The sequence below is a fragment of the Leucopleurus acutus genome (assembly GCF_964270905.1).
Source record: "Leucopleurus acutus genome assembly, chromosome: 18".
In the NCBI taxonomy this organism is placed as follows: Eukaryota; Metazoa; Chordata; class Mammalia; order Artiodactyla; family Delphinidae; genus Leucopleurus; species Leucopleurus acutus.
Genome location: NC_139160.1, coordinates 45325616 through 45339787, shown reverse-complemented (window position 1 = coordinate 45339787; position 14172 = coordinate 45325616). Strand labels below are relative to the sequence as shown.

The 14172-nt window shown below is 35.2% G+C and overlaps 1 protein-coding gene across 5 annotated transcripts in view; it reads left to right on the top strand.

Moving 5' to 3' along the window:
- The window catches only part of DACH1 (dachshund family transcription factor 1), a gene marked incomplete at both ends in the record, with an annotated part of 411297 nt that overhangs the window by 165996 nt on the left and 231129 nt on the right, over nucleotides 1-14172 (top strand). For all 5 annotated transcript variants that reach the window (XM_082859601.1, XM_082859599.1, XM_082859600.1 and 2 more), the window contains one exon: nucleotides 8364-8479. In XM_082859601.1, the coding sequence (XP_082715727.1) occupies nucleotides 8364-8479 (116 nt within the window). The remainder of the gene's footprint in view (nucleotides 1-8363; nucleotides 8480-14172) is intronic.

Below are 14172 nucleotides of genomic sequence, written 5' to 3'. Positions count from 1 at the left end.
ATAAATAACTCAAATTGAGAGGAGAATATGAGATCTCTAATTTGATAAAAACTTAATATCAAAAAATATATTCATTAAGTAAGAAATCCATGATTAATATATTAAGTCTAAGATTAATATAACTAATGCATTTCATGGATTTTAAATAATCTTCTTAATGTGGCTATCACGTATAGATCCTATGAAAGGGGAGTGGGGACTTAAAAACTTTAGGGGCTAGATTATCCTAAGTATGTAACCTGTCAAACAGAGACTCTCTTTAGGATATTGGACTGTAATTAATTGTTAACACAATATGCAAATGCTTAAGTATAGCTTAGTTACATTCCAGTATGTTTTAACTTTTATTTTGGGGCAATTCCTATTCAGTATTTAATAGCTCCAACAGAGCTGGAGACCTCAGAAATTTTGTCAATGACCTTTGAAACAGGATTCATATAAAATAAATATCCTGTACTACTTGAGTTTTGAAGTCAGAGTCAGCAGTAATTCCTCCTCACAAGAGTAGCTAATTTCAGCTCCTATTTGTTTTCTGTTTGTAATGATTTCAGTTTACTCGTGTTAACCTTGTGTTTTGAGTAATTATCAACTCATATCAACTCTATAGAATATGTGAATTGCTGCTTTTCTTGTCTCTGGAGAATACTTCTCATGTGACAATTGTCATATGACCTATGACACAGAGCATGGCTTCGTAATGTTGAGAGGTGAGGAATTTTTATAATTTGAATATAATCATACTGTGAGCACAAGTCTCTAAACAGATTCCCTGGAAATAACAGGTTTCATGGTAAACTAAGTTTTAGTAAATGCCTATTTCACCATGTTCTTAGAGATTTATAGTACACTCTAGCATAGTGAAAGCTCTCAGAAATTGATCCACAAAACAAAAATATTAAAAGCTTTAGGAAGGGGACTTCCCTGGTGGCGCAGTGGTTAAGAATCCGCCTGCCAATGCAGGGGACACGGTTTGACCCCTCATCCGGGAAGATCCCACATGCCACGGAGCAACTAAGCCCGTGAGCCACAACTACTGAGCCTGCACTCTAGAGCTGGCAAGCCACAACTACTGAGCGTGCGTGCCACAACTACTGAAGCCCCCGCGCCTAGAGCCCGTGCTCTGCAACAAGAGAAGTCACCGCAATGAGAAGCCTACTCACCTCAATGAAGAGTAGCCCTGGCTCACTGCAACTAGAGAAAGGCTGCGTGCAGCAACGAAGACCCAGTGCTGCCAAAAATAAATAAACAAACAAATAAACTTATTTAAAAAAAGACTTTAGGAATTTGTGAAGTTTTTCCACAAAATATATTTATGATTAATAAGTTTAATGGGGCATTTGCCAAGTTTATTTGAGCACAGAACCTTTTTTAAAATTTATTTTTAGCTCTTTTTTACAGGAAATTTTATTTTGTGTATTTGTATATGTATCTGTTCAGTTAATGTATAGAATTGCCTACTATCTTAGTCTTGCTCAGGTTTCCAAACAAAATAGCATAAACTGGGTTGCTTAAAGAACAGAAATTTTTCTCATAGTTCTGGAGGCTGACAGTCTGAGATCAGGGTGCCAGCATGGTCAGTTTTGGGGAGGGCTCTCTTCATGGGTTGTAGACAGCTGCCTTGTCACTGTGTCCCCACAGGGCTGAGAGAGAGCAAGCAAGCTCCCTGGCATCTCTACTTATAAGAACACTAATCCTTTCATGAGGGTCTTACTGATAGGTCCTCATCTAAGCCTAATTACCTACCAAAGGCCCAATCTCCAAATACCATCACATTGGGGTTAGGGCTTCAACATAGGAATTAGGGGGGAATATAATTCAGTCTATAACACCTGCCATGTAAAGAGTTGAGGGAATGTTATGTGTTTCATGCTTATAAGCCAGTAATCTGTATGCTTTCCAAGTGTACAGCTGGCAAAATTTCAAGTGCTTGCCCCATGGGGCTCGGTATTTTGGTGATGGTGGAAAACATCTCTTTTATGAGTTAGTTCATAACCTATTTGTACTGAGAAGTACACATGTCTGGGACACACACCTACACAGAATATGCAAAAATGTGTCTAAACAAATGTGGAATATGAGATTGAGAAAGTGCTCAAATTTGTCATCATTGCAAAAAGTAATGTATCTTTCAAAATTTTGCCAACTGTAGAAAAAAAGTTCATGCAAAGGGAAAATAATGCTAATCATAAAAAAAGGCTAATCAGCCTTTCAGAAAACTGAAAAAAAAGATTCAACTAGCAAGTTAACAAGATCCTTCTAAGGGAAAACTACCCATTTATAACCTGAGTATTATAAATCTGCTATGACTTTTGGTGAAATGTATATATACATTAATCTTGGGAAGTTCTTTGTGTTCTTTTATTTTGATGTATCTATTTCATGAGGTTGATTTGATCTGGAAGATATTAATGAGTATTTGTACTTTTCATATTTTAGATTAATTTTATAGTTCTCACAAGGGTAATATTTTTACATATAATCACCTGCTTTTTATTGGATATTTTAGAACTGATATGGAAAAAAAAGAAAGATAAAGAGGATAAATTATATCTGGTTTCTGCTATGGCTAGAGGTAATCCTCAGGCACTGATCAAGTTTAGCCAGAATCGTGATTTGTCCACAATTTGAAATATATGGCCAGAGTACTGAAGTGTTAAACAAATTAATTTTAAAAGTTGTCTTCATATGTTAAATGTAGTACATGCTTATGACAGAGAAACTAAAATCTTCAGATGTAGAAAAACTGTAATTCTCCATCCAGTGATAATCCCTCCTAATAGTCTACTATGTTTCCTTCTAGTCTTTCTTTTTTTTATATGCATATTTATTGCATTTTTTACTTAATTTCTCTCTCTTGTGCTCTGGTATGCCATATGTGCAGGTTTGTATCTTGCTTTTTCACTTAGAACATAAGCATTTTTTTCTGTTAGCATAAATTACTCATAAACATCCCCACTTTTTGTGACTCCATAGTGTTCAAGTGGGTATATAAATCATTAAGCAAAGTGTACTTTTTCAGTCAGAAATAATAATATATATATGGCTTATATATGCGAATATATATATTTCTCATATTTCTTGGCTTGGTTTTGTAGAAGTTTACTAGAAAAAATTATGCAAGATATTAACACACAATTGGCGCTTTCCTGGGGTGAATAGATTGGAGAGGGCAAATGAACTCTTGTAGATTAATGGAGCAAGACTCCTTCACCCCTAAATGCTTGTTGTGTCCCAAGACTAAAATCAATGCTCACTTGCTACCATGTCTTTTTCTTCTTAATTGTTATCCCACAGGCTATTTAATTTTATCTTCCCCCTCAAAGAAAGGAGTGTCTCTATTTTACAACTTTAATATCTAGCTCATTACTTGTTGTACAGTAGCTCCTTTCTTTTAGACAGATGGTTGAAGGAATTGAATGATTGAATGGAACCCTTCTTTCGTTTCTCTAGACAGATAGGACTTGGAACCCAAATTTCTGTTTAGCAGCTACTTTCGCATTTCCCAGTTTATAGCCAACACAATCTCTTTCTGGATTTCACGGGCCTCTCTGCTCCAAATCTCAGGAGGAGAATGGAACTTAATTTCTTCAAAAGTACTGAAGAGGTTAACAGAAAATGGTGTTTGTGGAGGTTAGGAGTTGAAAAAAATGTACTGTACCTTCCTGTAGTATTGCAAATGCCTCTCACTCTTTTGATGCACTTAGCCTCTTTAAGTTAGATTTTGACTTCACTGTGAGTAAGCACACTAAATGGACTATGGAGAGTTGGTAAACATCGTACAGTTGAGGGAGAGAGAGAAATTAGCCTGAGACTGATTTAATGATGTAGAGTAAGGAGAGACGTCTACCCAGTGATCTGTCTGAAAAAGAAAACTTTTTCAATCAGAACTGCAGGAAAGGATGTGCCAGAGTGGATTCCTACCAAGTGTGAGAATCCACTGTATCCACTGTGAGATGCCAAGTGTGGCCATCTCTAAGTGATCGCTCTGCTCTTTTAATGCAAATGGTTGAAAATACTAAAGGGTGTACTATGGCTCATGTGTGAAGCTTGCCACAATTACCAAAGTCATAAATTTTGATTTCAGTCAAGCTATTAAGAGTAATAATTTATTTAAGTGAGGTCTTCTGCTTTGATTAGAACTAAGAGAGTTCAGCTGCTCTGATCCTTTGGGGGTAAAGCTGGGTTACTGGTGTAGTAAGGAGGCTTGAAGGTGTCTGCTGTTGAAGCAACTGATCATTCCCAAAAGAAGTGCTTTTGCTAATTCTTTCACTTCCTCTTTTCAGTTAAGTTATTCTTTTTCTTTCCAAGTACAATTTATTTCTAACAAAGCAAGCAGGTCCACTTTTTAAAAAAAATCTTGGTTTAATCAGTTATTCAGAGACATTAGGTGGCTTGATCAAGGCCACACCTCATAGTAAAGAGGTGGAGCCAGTATTTAAAGCTAGATGTGTCAAGACAATACAACCCATGCTTTTGACCACGGTACTACACAGCTTCTCCTGGAAGTTCCCTAAAGCTCTACTGAAAGTAATTTAAATATTCAAGTATTTTATAATTAAGTTATCTTCCTAGATCTTCTGGAGTTAAACCCTCTAACAGTTAGTGACCAAGACTGCAGTAAGGGTAAAACATCAAGGCTGTCAATAAGGGGACCTAACTTAGGTCTTGAAGGGATAGAGGAAAGTCTTGTTAATAAATAAACCGTCTAACTTCCTCTACACCAGGAAGTCTTGTATAACTCCAAGAAGAGCTTCCCTCTTGTTCTTAGGCAAAAGGAGAAATGACTTGGCTTTTCTTCCAAATCTTTCTGTGGAGCGCCCCCCTGCCCCCATTCTCAATTCTTTGCATAGATATCTCAAGATTGTACTCTCCCCTAATAGTAAAGTAATCCCTAGTAGGGTGTGAGTAGATGGCTTTAGGGTGCTACCAACACCAAGGGTATTTGCATTTTAATGGAAGGCTTTAAAAGATCTTAAAGCTTCAAGACTAAAAGCAGTAAATCTCTATTAGTGGAATTGGAGGCAGTGTGATAGATTGGGCAGGAGCTATCTGGGGTATAAAGAGCCCACTGGGTCTTTTCTAATCACAGTGTGAAATACAGTGTTCCCACTTGTAGCCTGAATTCTGCTTCCAAAGTGAGGGCTGTGAGGACAGCTCCGGTGGCCTCAGTAATAAAGTACTGCTAAACAGTTTCACCTTCTTTAAAAGCAAAACAAATTAAAGAACTAAAACTTTCAAATCTTAACTTCCTTTTCCTTTCCCACTTTCTCCACAGCATCTTGCTTGAGATCTCTCAATACTTGTATTCTTTTTCTCTGAGCTTCATATGTGCATTTCGCTTCTTTAGACTCAGAATCCCAAACTTTTTTTGCATCTCTCTTTTCATTTCCTGGAAACATGGAGACTACTGGAATTGATGAGGAATTTGAAGAATTGGGCTTAATAAATTGGGTTAAAATGTATTTAAATACATACAGTGAGCCAGGCACTGAGCTGTTTTAAGGACAAAAGACATATTTTATACACTTTCTGCCATACAGTCTTGGGAGTGAAACAAATAAACAGCTTAATATAGTCAGGGCAGAAAGGGCTATAATAGAGTTGCTCACCATGAGCTGTCATAGTGCATAGAAGGAATACTCACTAGAAGTGGTTAGTTAGAAGGATGATGAAGGTTTAGTCAGGTAAAATGGGGATGAGAATGGAATGTAGTAAAAGGCTTTGATGGCAAAGGAGGCAGGTTGCAATAGAGGTAGTGTAATAGGAGACCAAAAGGTGGTGTCAGAAGAGACCAAAGCAACATGGGACATTGTTAATAAATTCATTAGGGCCAAATATAAACCATGAATGTAGGAATAAAAGGAAGAGATTGGAAAAGTAGACAGGGGCCAAATATTGGAAGGCCTTGATACTGTGTTAAGGAGTGTCAATGCTCTAGGGAACTACTGATATCTTTAAGCAATTGGAAAACATGATTAAATTTGCATTTAAAAAATCATTCCAAAATCAGTATGGAAAGTTATCTAGACTTCACTCTAGGCTCTAGAGTGGGACAAAGCTGGAGGTATGTCTTGGAAGAGCTGTGATAGTAGATCAAATAAGAAAGGAAGGGATTGATCTGGAATATAGGTGTGGGGATAGAAAGAATGGGTAGAGAGATAACTTCCATTGGGATGGTGCTTGAATGTACAAAGGAAGGGAAAGACAGCTGAGTGCTGGATTTTTGGCTTAGTTAATTATGTGACATTTTGCTGAACCAAGGAAAAATAGGTTTTAATGGAGAAGATGCTGAATTCAGGTTTGGGCAAGCTGAATCTTAGATTATTATAGAACATCCAAGCAGGTATTTCCCATAGACAGGCATTAATCTGTCTGAATCCCAGGAGGAAGCTTTAGGCAGTAGATAATATATTTAGCTGTTATTTCTTAACATATCAGTAATGTTTATGAAAGAGATTACTCAGGGAGAACGGAGACTATCAGAGGGCTGTTGATGGTCTTATGGCAAATAACAGGAGTTAAGGAATCAGCTTAGATGAAGAGTAATAATGAAGAATAAGAATAAGTAGCCAGAGAGATGCTTCAGAATACACAGGGCAGTGTCCTTATTGGTTAGCAAAGCAAATACACAATTTACTTGCTCTTGGTTCAAAGTCCTCCAGGGTCTGGCCCTAGGCAGTAAGTCTAACAGTATGGATTTCTGCCCCTCATTTTATTTGACCTGTTTCAACTCACTGGAAAAAATCTTGTACATTCATACATTTTCATGTTTCACTTCCTTTCACACATTCTCACTGGAGTGTGCTTTTCTTCCGTTCTTTTTCCTCTCCATGTCCAACCCATCCTTCAGAATTTTCTTCTAACCTCCCAGAACCATGAAATCTTATCTCCAACAGGGAACATATCATCATCCAGCCTAACTTCCCGTTAGTGTTCAGGTTGCAACTTGCTTAGGACACAGCACATTCTAGTTTGCACCCTAGTTCTTTCTGCACCACATTTGTCCCTTTGGCAAGAGTATAAGTTCCTGAAGACTAAGAAAAGAACCCATTCTCCCAAATTAGCCTCCATGGTGCACTGCTTTGAAAACAGAAAGAGCTTACTAATATTTGTAATATTAGTAATGTCATTAGTAAAGTCATTACAAATAATATTTGTAATGACTACATACATTACTTACACTAAATAATAGAGGTAAGATCTTTGAATCTTCTGATGAGACAAAGGCTCTCAGCTGAAGCTGACATGGAGATATTAACTTATTAAGGATGTATCTGGAGGTTTTGATATGTCCTGGCACATATTGGCCAGAAAAATGATGGAAAAGCCTTTCATAAATATATATTCATGATACAGAGGCAGGCAGTGGCAACAATGCGAATTATCTTTGTTTCAAAAGTTGCTAATACTGTATTCTTCATGTTTTCCTTATACAAGGATGGTGAATACTTGTATCCTTTTCACCTTCTGCTTTTATAATTTTAAAACTTATCATTGTACAATAGGCAGGCAAAGGAGAAGTACTGCTGAAACACAAAGTATTTTTATTTATCCTAAAGGCAGATATAAGATGCTACACTGGCAGTTTCTAAATGATGTTCTACAAATAATCCTAAGCCTTTCCAATGTATTTTAGCAGATTTAAAGTAAGGCAACCTAGTGGGGCTATTCATTTAAATAGAATAAGGGTTAAATGATAACTTGACTTATCTTTTAAATGACAAAAAATAAAGAAATTGCAAGACCTTTTCACACATTACATATGTATTGTCATCTATCATCTAGATATCAGGCTAGCAGTGCGAAGTAATAAAACATATCATTGAAAAATGTGCTATAGGTCTGAATCACTCTTTCATTCCACCTCCCAGCTAACTGTAGTATTAAATCAAACAAGCAGAACATTTCCTTAGGCAGCCATTGCCTTTTAATTTCCTGAAGAACCTTAAAATATCATTCATTACAAGTACTACACATATTTGGTTTTTAAAATTCTCATAAATCAATAGCAGGCTGACTGTAATAATTATTACAAGTTAGTGCATAATTTTCGTGCTGAAGGCTGCATGCAGAACTTTAGCATATGCAAACGAGGCAATTCAAACTGTGTATAGATATTAATATGAAGAAGCAGGTAACGAGGTGCAGGCTATGAATTATGCATCAAGAGTGGCTGATCTTCAATGAGGAAAATGAATTCAGCATGTAATCTAATTAGTGATGGAAGTCTATTACATCTAACTGCAAAAGCAACTGTCCTTGAAACAAATTTATTTACAGTCCATGTTACCACTTGAAACAACTTTGAAATGATGTGTAAGACAACAGCTTAATTGTAAAAATTTTTTGTTTGTTTGTTTCAGTTCTAGACCTGGAAGGCCTCCTAAGAGGACTCAAAGTGTCACCTCCCCAGAGAATTCTCATATCATGCCACATTCTGTCCCAGGCCTTATGTCTCCTGGGATAATCCCACCAACAGGTAAGAGTGCTACCTATTGATGCCGAAAATATTCAAAATCAGCCAGTGCCATAGATATTCACCCTCATCAGTTATATTTTGTTCACATTAAGATAATGTTACTGATGAGAATTTATTTCAAAACTGCATTATGATTATCATCATTTCTTTATTTGAAATAAAATTAAAGAAGTTTAATTGAACACAGTTCTAGGAGTTATTCTAATTAATCCTCTTGCTAATATCAAATGACAAATTCTTATCCCTACTTTCCTGTTAAGGAATTGAAGCTCAGAGAGAATCAGTAACTTTCCCAAGGTCAATCAGCTGGTCACTGGCAGTGGTTATTCAAACTCAGATCTCTGGATTCTAAGTTTATATTTCATTCCACAAAAACTCACAAAATAGATTAGCATGCATCCAAACAAAAGACTATAACCATGCCAAATAGAAATATCTCCTGTTTCTCCCAAACTATTTCTGTTAGAAGCATTTGAAGGATGTTTATCACTAGAATTTTGAAAATGTACAAGTAAAAGAATAGTCTCGACCACAAAAGCTCTGTACCATAAACAACTTTCATAATGTGCTGCATGCAAAAACAGCTCATTTGATTTTCACCACCTGGATGTGTTCATTAATTCTTTTATATACTTACACATGTCTGCCCACTTTCCATGTTTCATCCAGACTCAGAGCAAATTAAAATTATGATAATAATGATATTATTATTATATAACATATAGTATTTATTAATCCTTGCCATTATGAAAGTTTATTGAGGAGATAGATGTATAAACAGCTAATTGTCATTTCACACGACTGAAACAGGAAAGATAATCTGGCAAGATAAGGAGAAAGTCTTAATTTTTTTCTCTGAATTCCCATATAAATGTTTGCTTTTTCTTTTGTAACATTTGTCTTTCTCTAGGCTGTAATATAATCATGGGTATCTTATTTCACATTCCATACTTTGTTGAAAGCTCCCTGGAAGCAATGACTCTTTTAACTCACCTTTATTTTTGTGGCAGCGTCTGAACAGTTGGTTCACTTTTGTGCACCTTTATCAAATACCCACTGAGTTGAATTTGAAGTTATTCATTTTATATATTTAACATTTTTTAAGGTACCAAAGGTTCTTAAAAGTAAATAATTCACATTCCAAAGAAGAGTTGTATCTTTATGCTAATGTTTGCAGATGAAAAATTGAGAAACAGAAAAGTAAAATCCATAGCTGAAAACAACCCAGTTACAGAGCAGGTATCATCATTTCTATTCGTTTACTTTAGTCATGATTCACAAGCTACTGAATCCTACTACCTGAAATTCTAATTCCAAATTTGATATTTCGAAAAGGAGTAGGTAGCGTTTTGTTAAGGCTTAACTGTTTTTATTTAACTAGATAAAATTTCCTGATTTGCAGGTTTGGCCGGGGCGGGGGTGGGGCGTTTGTACTACAGTCAAGATGGAAAGAAGATCTTAATTTTTCATGTTTTATGACTGAAAGACTCAGGTGTGCTAGGAGAAAGACAGAAGAGTCTTGACTTAACTGCTCAATGAATACGTTTTGGGGCTTTAAAAAAATAATCATTTTAACAATCATTATTTTACATTTGATAAGTTTGTGTTATTTCTCACTAATCACAGTTATATTTTGGGTGAAAAGTATTCTAGATTGTTTTTGTATTAAAATAGAAAAGATCTGGTTCCAAATTGCCTGCCAACATTTTAAGGTGAAAACAATAAATACTTCACTACCTAAGCATTGGTGAGATAAGGTGATGTCATCAGAATCTAAGAATAGCAGCACCTCACATAATTAAGACCATAAAGTAACTTTGGGGTAAGTGAAGTTTCTAAACAACTGAAGATCATAAGCTGAAACTCAAAATCAAAATATTAAGTCACAATTTACAATAGCCAGGACATGAAAGCAACCTAAGTGTCCATCCACAGATGAATGGATAAAGAAGATGTGGCACATATATAAAATGGAATATTAATCAGCCATAAAATGAAACAAAATTGAGCTATTTGTAGTGAGGTGGATGGACCTAGAGTCTGTCATACAGAGTGAAGTAAGTCAGAAAAAGAAAAAGAAATACTGTATGCTAACACATATATATGGAATCTAAAAAAAAAAAAAAAATTCTGATGAACCTAGGGACAGGACAGGAATAAACATGCATACGTAGAGAATGGACTTGAGGATATGGGGAGGGGGAAGGGTAAGCTGGGATGAAGTGAGAGAGTGGCATGGACATATATACACTCCCAAATGTAAAATAGATAGCTAGTGGGAAGCAGCTGCATCGCACAGGGAGATCAGCTGTGTGCTTTGTGACCACCTAGAGAGGTGGGATAGGGAGGGTGGGAGGGAGATGCAAGAGGGAGGGGATATGGGGATATATGTATATGTATAGCTGATTCACTTTGTTATACAGCAGCAGCTAACACAACATTGTAAAGCAATTATACTCCAATAAAGATGTTAAAAAATATTAAGTCATTTTTGATAGATCCCTTTCTGAAATATTTTACACAATTCCCTAGCTTGGTGAACAGAGATACTGAAGATAGCTTAAACTTGACACATTATTATGGACATTCATTTTTGAAGCAGGATCATTTCATGTATTTCAATTGCTGTGCTGTCTCCTCACACATGCTTTTTAAACTTTTGTTCTTCCTGATATGTTGTGAGCCCAGAAACCAGGGTTTCTCTCAAGCTTATTAAGCATTACGTTGAAACAGACCTTCATGAGTCATGTTCCAGAGAAAGATGAAGAAATGGAGACTCAACAGGAGAGCAGATTATATTTGAAGAAGTGGCTTTTGGACAGTTTAATACTCTATAGAGCCCAGGGAATGTCTTTAAAACAGGGCGTGTGAGCTCACTTTTGCTTATTTCACTTAATCCAATTTTTATGCATTTGTCCAAACATTTGAAGCTGCCATATATTTGACTGTTGCACATGAATTGTGCTGTCTTACTATACTCAATATGATTGCTCTTTTTACACAAAATTTTTCTAGATGGAGAAGTTTAGATTTTAGAGAATACAGAACAATATCTTCATCCCTTGAAGAATGTCATTCACTGTCTTAAAACATTAACTGGAAATTTGATCATCTTAAAGAAATCTTATAGTTCTCAAGAGCATGTAACACTTTCTCCCAAGGAGTACTTTTACTCGGGGAATATAATTCAATATGGACATATAGACTTTTTGTCCCAAGACTTTATTTATATTTGCTACTTTCTTTAAAAATAAAATGTTATTTTTTTTCCACAAGATGGGAAAGATGAAATGTGCTATTTTTTTAAAACAATGAAGAACTTATATGTCAACATTTTTGACACTAAGCAAACTAGTTTGAGGACATTTCTACTATATTTTTGACCTGTGAGTTTGAGTTTAAAATTTTTTTTCCAGGAGTCTATAGTTATATCAGTATCTTTTAAAGACTTGGAAATCATTTTTCTAAAACTAGCAAAACAAACAAACAAACATATAGATCTCAAAAAATAAAAAGAAAAACAAAGAAAGAAGAAAACAACCCACCCTCAAATCTCAAATCCTTTCTAAGATTTATATCATCGACTGCCTATAAACATTGAACTGTGATTTTTGTACTCCAAGTACTACCATTTGAAAAGCATAAAAGATGCAGATTTACCTTCAAGGTTGCCAAAATTGATCCTGTGAAAAAATTTATTTATTTTGACAATTTATAAAAATCTGTCAATTTGTTTCTAATCATTCCCTCATTTTTCTTTTCAACAATTGAACACTGGAGTTAAATAATAATCTTTCCTTGAGGAATCTGTTTTTCAGAAAAAATTCTGACTATTTTTATATTTTTAAAAAGTGTCTTTCCAGCCCTAAGATTATGTATTTAGGTATCTATAATATGAAAAGAAAAAACTTTGAGATTGCTTATGGAGTTTTTGTTTGCCACTTTGGTTGTTCAAGTGGGCTTGTGTGTAACCTTTGAAGGGGGCGTGGGCAGATGGTGATAATTTCCAAATTTATGGTTGTCACTGGATGCCATAGCAACCAGAAGTGGAAGTTAATGAAAGAAAGAAGGCTCTTTGTCGAGTCTCACAACACAACACCTCCTGTAGTGCTCCCTACATTTATTTGGACTGAGCACATGTCATAAATCATTTTTGAAAATAAATACCAGTTTGGAATAAATTCTTCCTAGCAACAGAGTTCCAATAATATTCATACTTTTTACAGAATCATGTGTATTTTACAATTAAGGAAAGGGTTATTTAGAATTCTAAATACTCCCCTCCTGTGCCAGGAGTGCAACTTGGATAGCATATTTGGCCAACTTACTGATTTTATCTTTAGGGTAGAATGCAAACTAGTTTTGAAATACAGTTTTCGTGTAAGTATTAAGAAGTAACTCAGTGAGTCTCAGATATTTGCATTTAACATTAAAAAACTTATCCATTACCTCATTTTTTCAAATATATTCAAATTAAATGAATGAATGATTCATAGTTTTGCTTCTTAGATACATCTTTTCTCTCACTGTGACCTCGTAGGCACATAATCAATATGCATTCAGGATAAAAAAAGAAAGCAATTGTGAACACACATACACTATGCTTAAAAGGTAAGAACTTATAAATGCAATTTTACCATTTTGAAAATAATACTAGACCAGGGCAATATTAACCAGAGTTCATCCCATTGAAACATTCTTTTCTTAAAAAAGAAAAAAAAAAAGATGATAAGAAAGTATTCTCATGTGGATTTATAATTCAAAGACATATTTTCAAAGTTTATATTCTTTATTTTTCTTGCTAAATATTACCAACTAACCAACAACAACATCCAAAGTACCTATTTTTGTAGTATCAGCATTTGTAATATTTTAAATTCATTAAGCATTTCAACTTCTGAGGAAAAAATTAGTGTGTAAATATGTTTTGCATATTGAGAAGTGTATCATAACAAATGCATTGTATTCCCTGGGGAGACTTACAAGTAAGCATAACAGAAAAATGCACAAGTAAAACAGTCACAAATGGATTGATCTTCACTCACAAATTAAAACATAGCAATCTATTGAATGTCTCACTCAAAGAGTAAGTAAGATACAAACTATTTAAACCACTGAAGTTTATGTAGTATGTGTAAGTATGCATTTTCATAAATTTATATGTAGGGAATATTTGTGAAAGTTTAATCACTGGACATTTTGAGGGTAATGCATTTAGCTTATCAGTATTTCATGTATGTTTCCCTTTAAATTTTTCTTGAAGAGAAAAATTAAGTAATATATCTTCTTTTTCCCATTTTGGAAGGCCAGCCTAATACCAAACTTCATCATGTAATGTATTTAGTCTTAAAACTTGTATTGAACACTCTATTAGTTTCCTGTGGCTGCCGTAACAAATTACCACATACTTGGTGACTAAAGTAAATAAAAATTAATTCAGAATTCTGGAGAAGTTCAAAATCAACTATCACTGAGCCAAACCAAGCTATCGGTAGGGCCACACTCCCTCTGGAGGCTCTTTGGGAGCTTCTGTTTCACTGCCTCTGAGTTTCTGGAGACTGCCAGCTTTCCTTGGTTTGTGGCTCTAATTTCTACCTTGTCGTGTGTATGTGTGTGTGTGTGTGTGTGTGTGTGTATGTGTGTGTGTAACTTCTTCCTCTGCCTCTCTTGAAAGGATACTTGTGATTGTATTT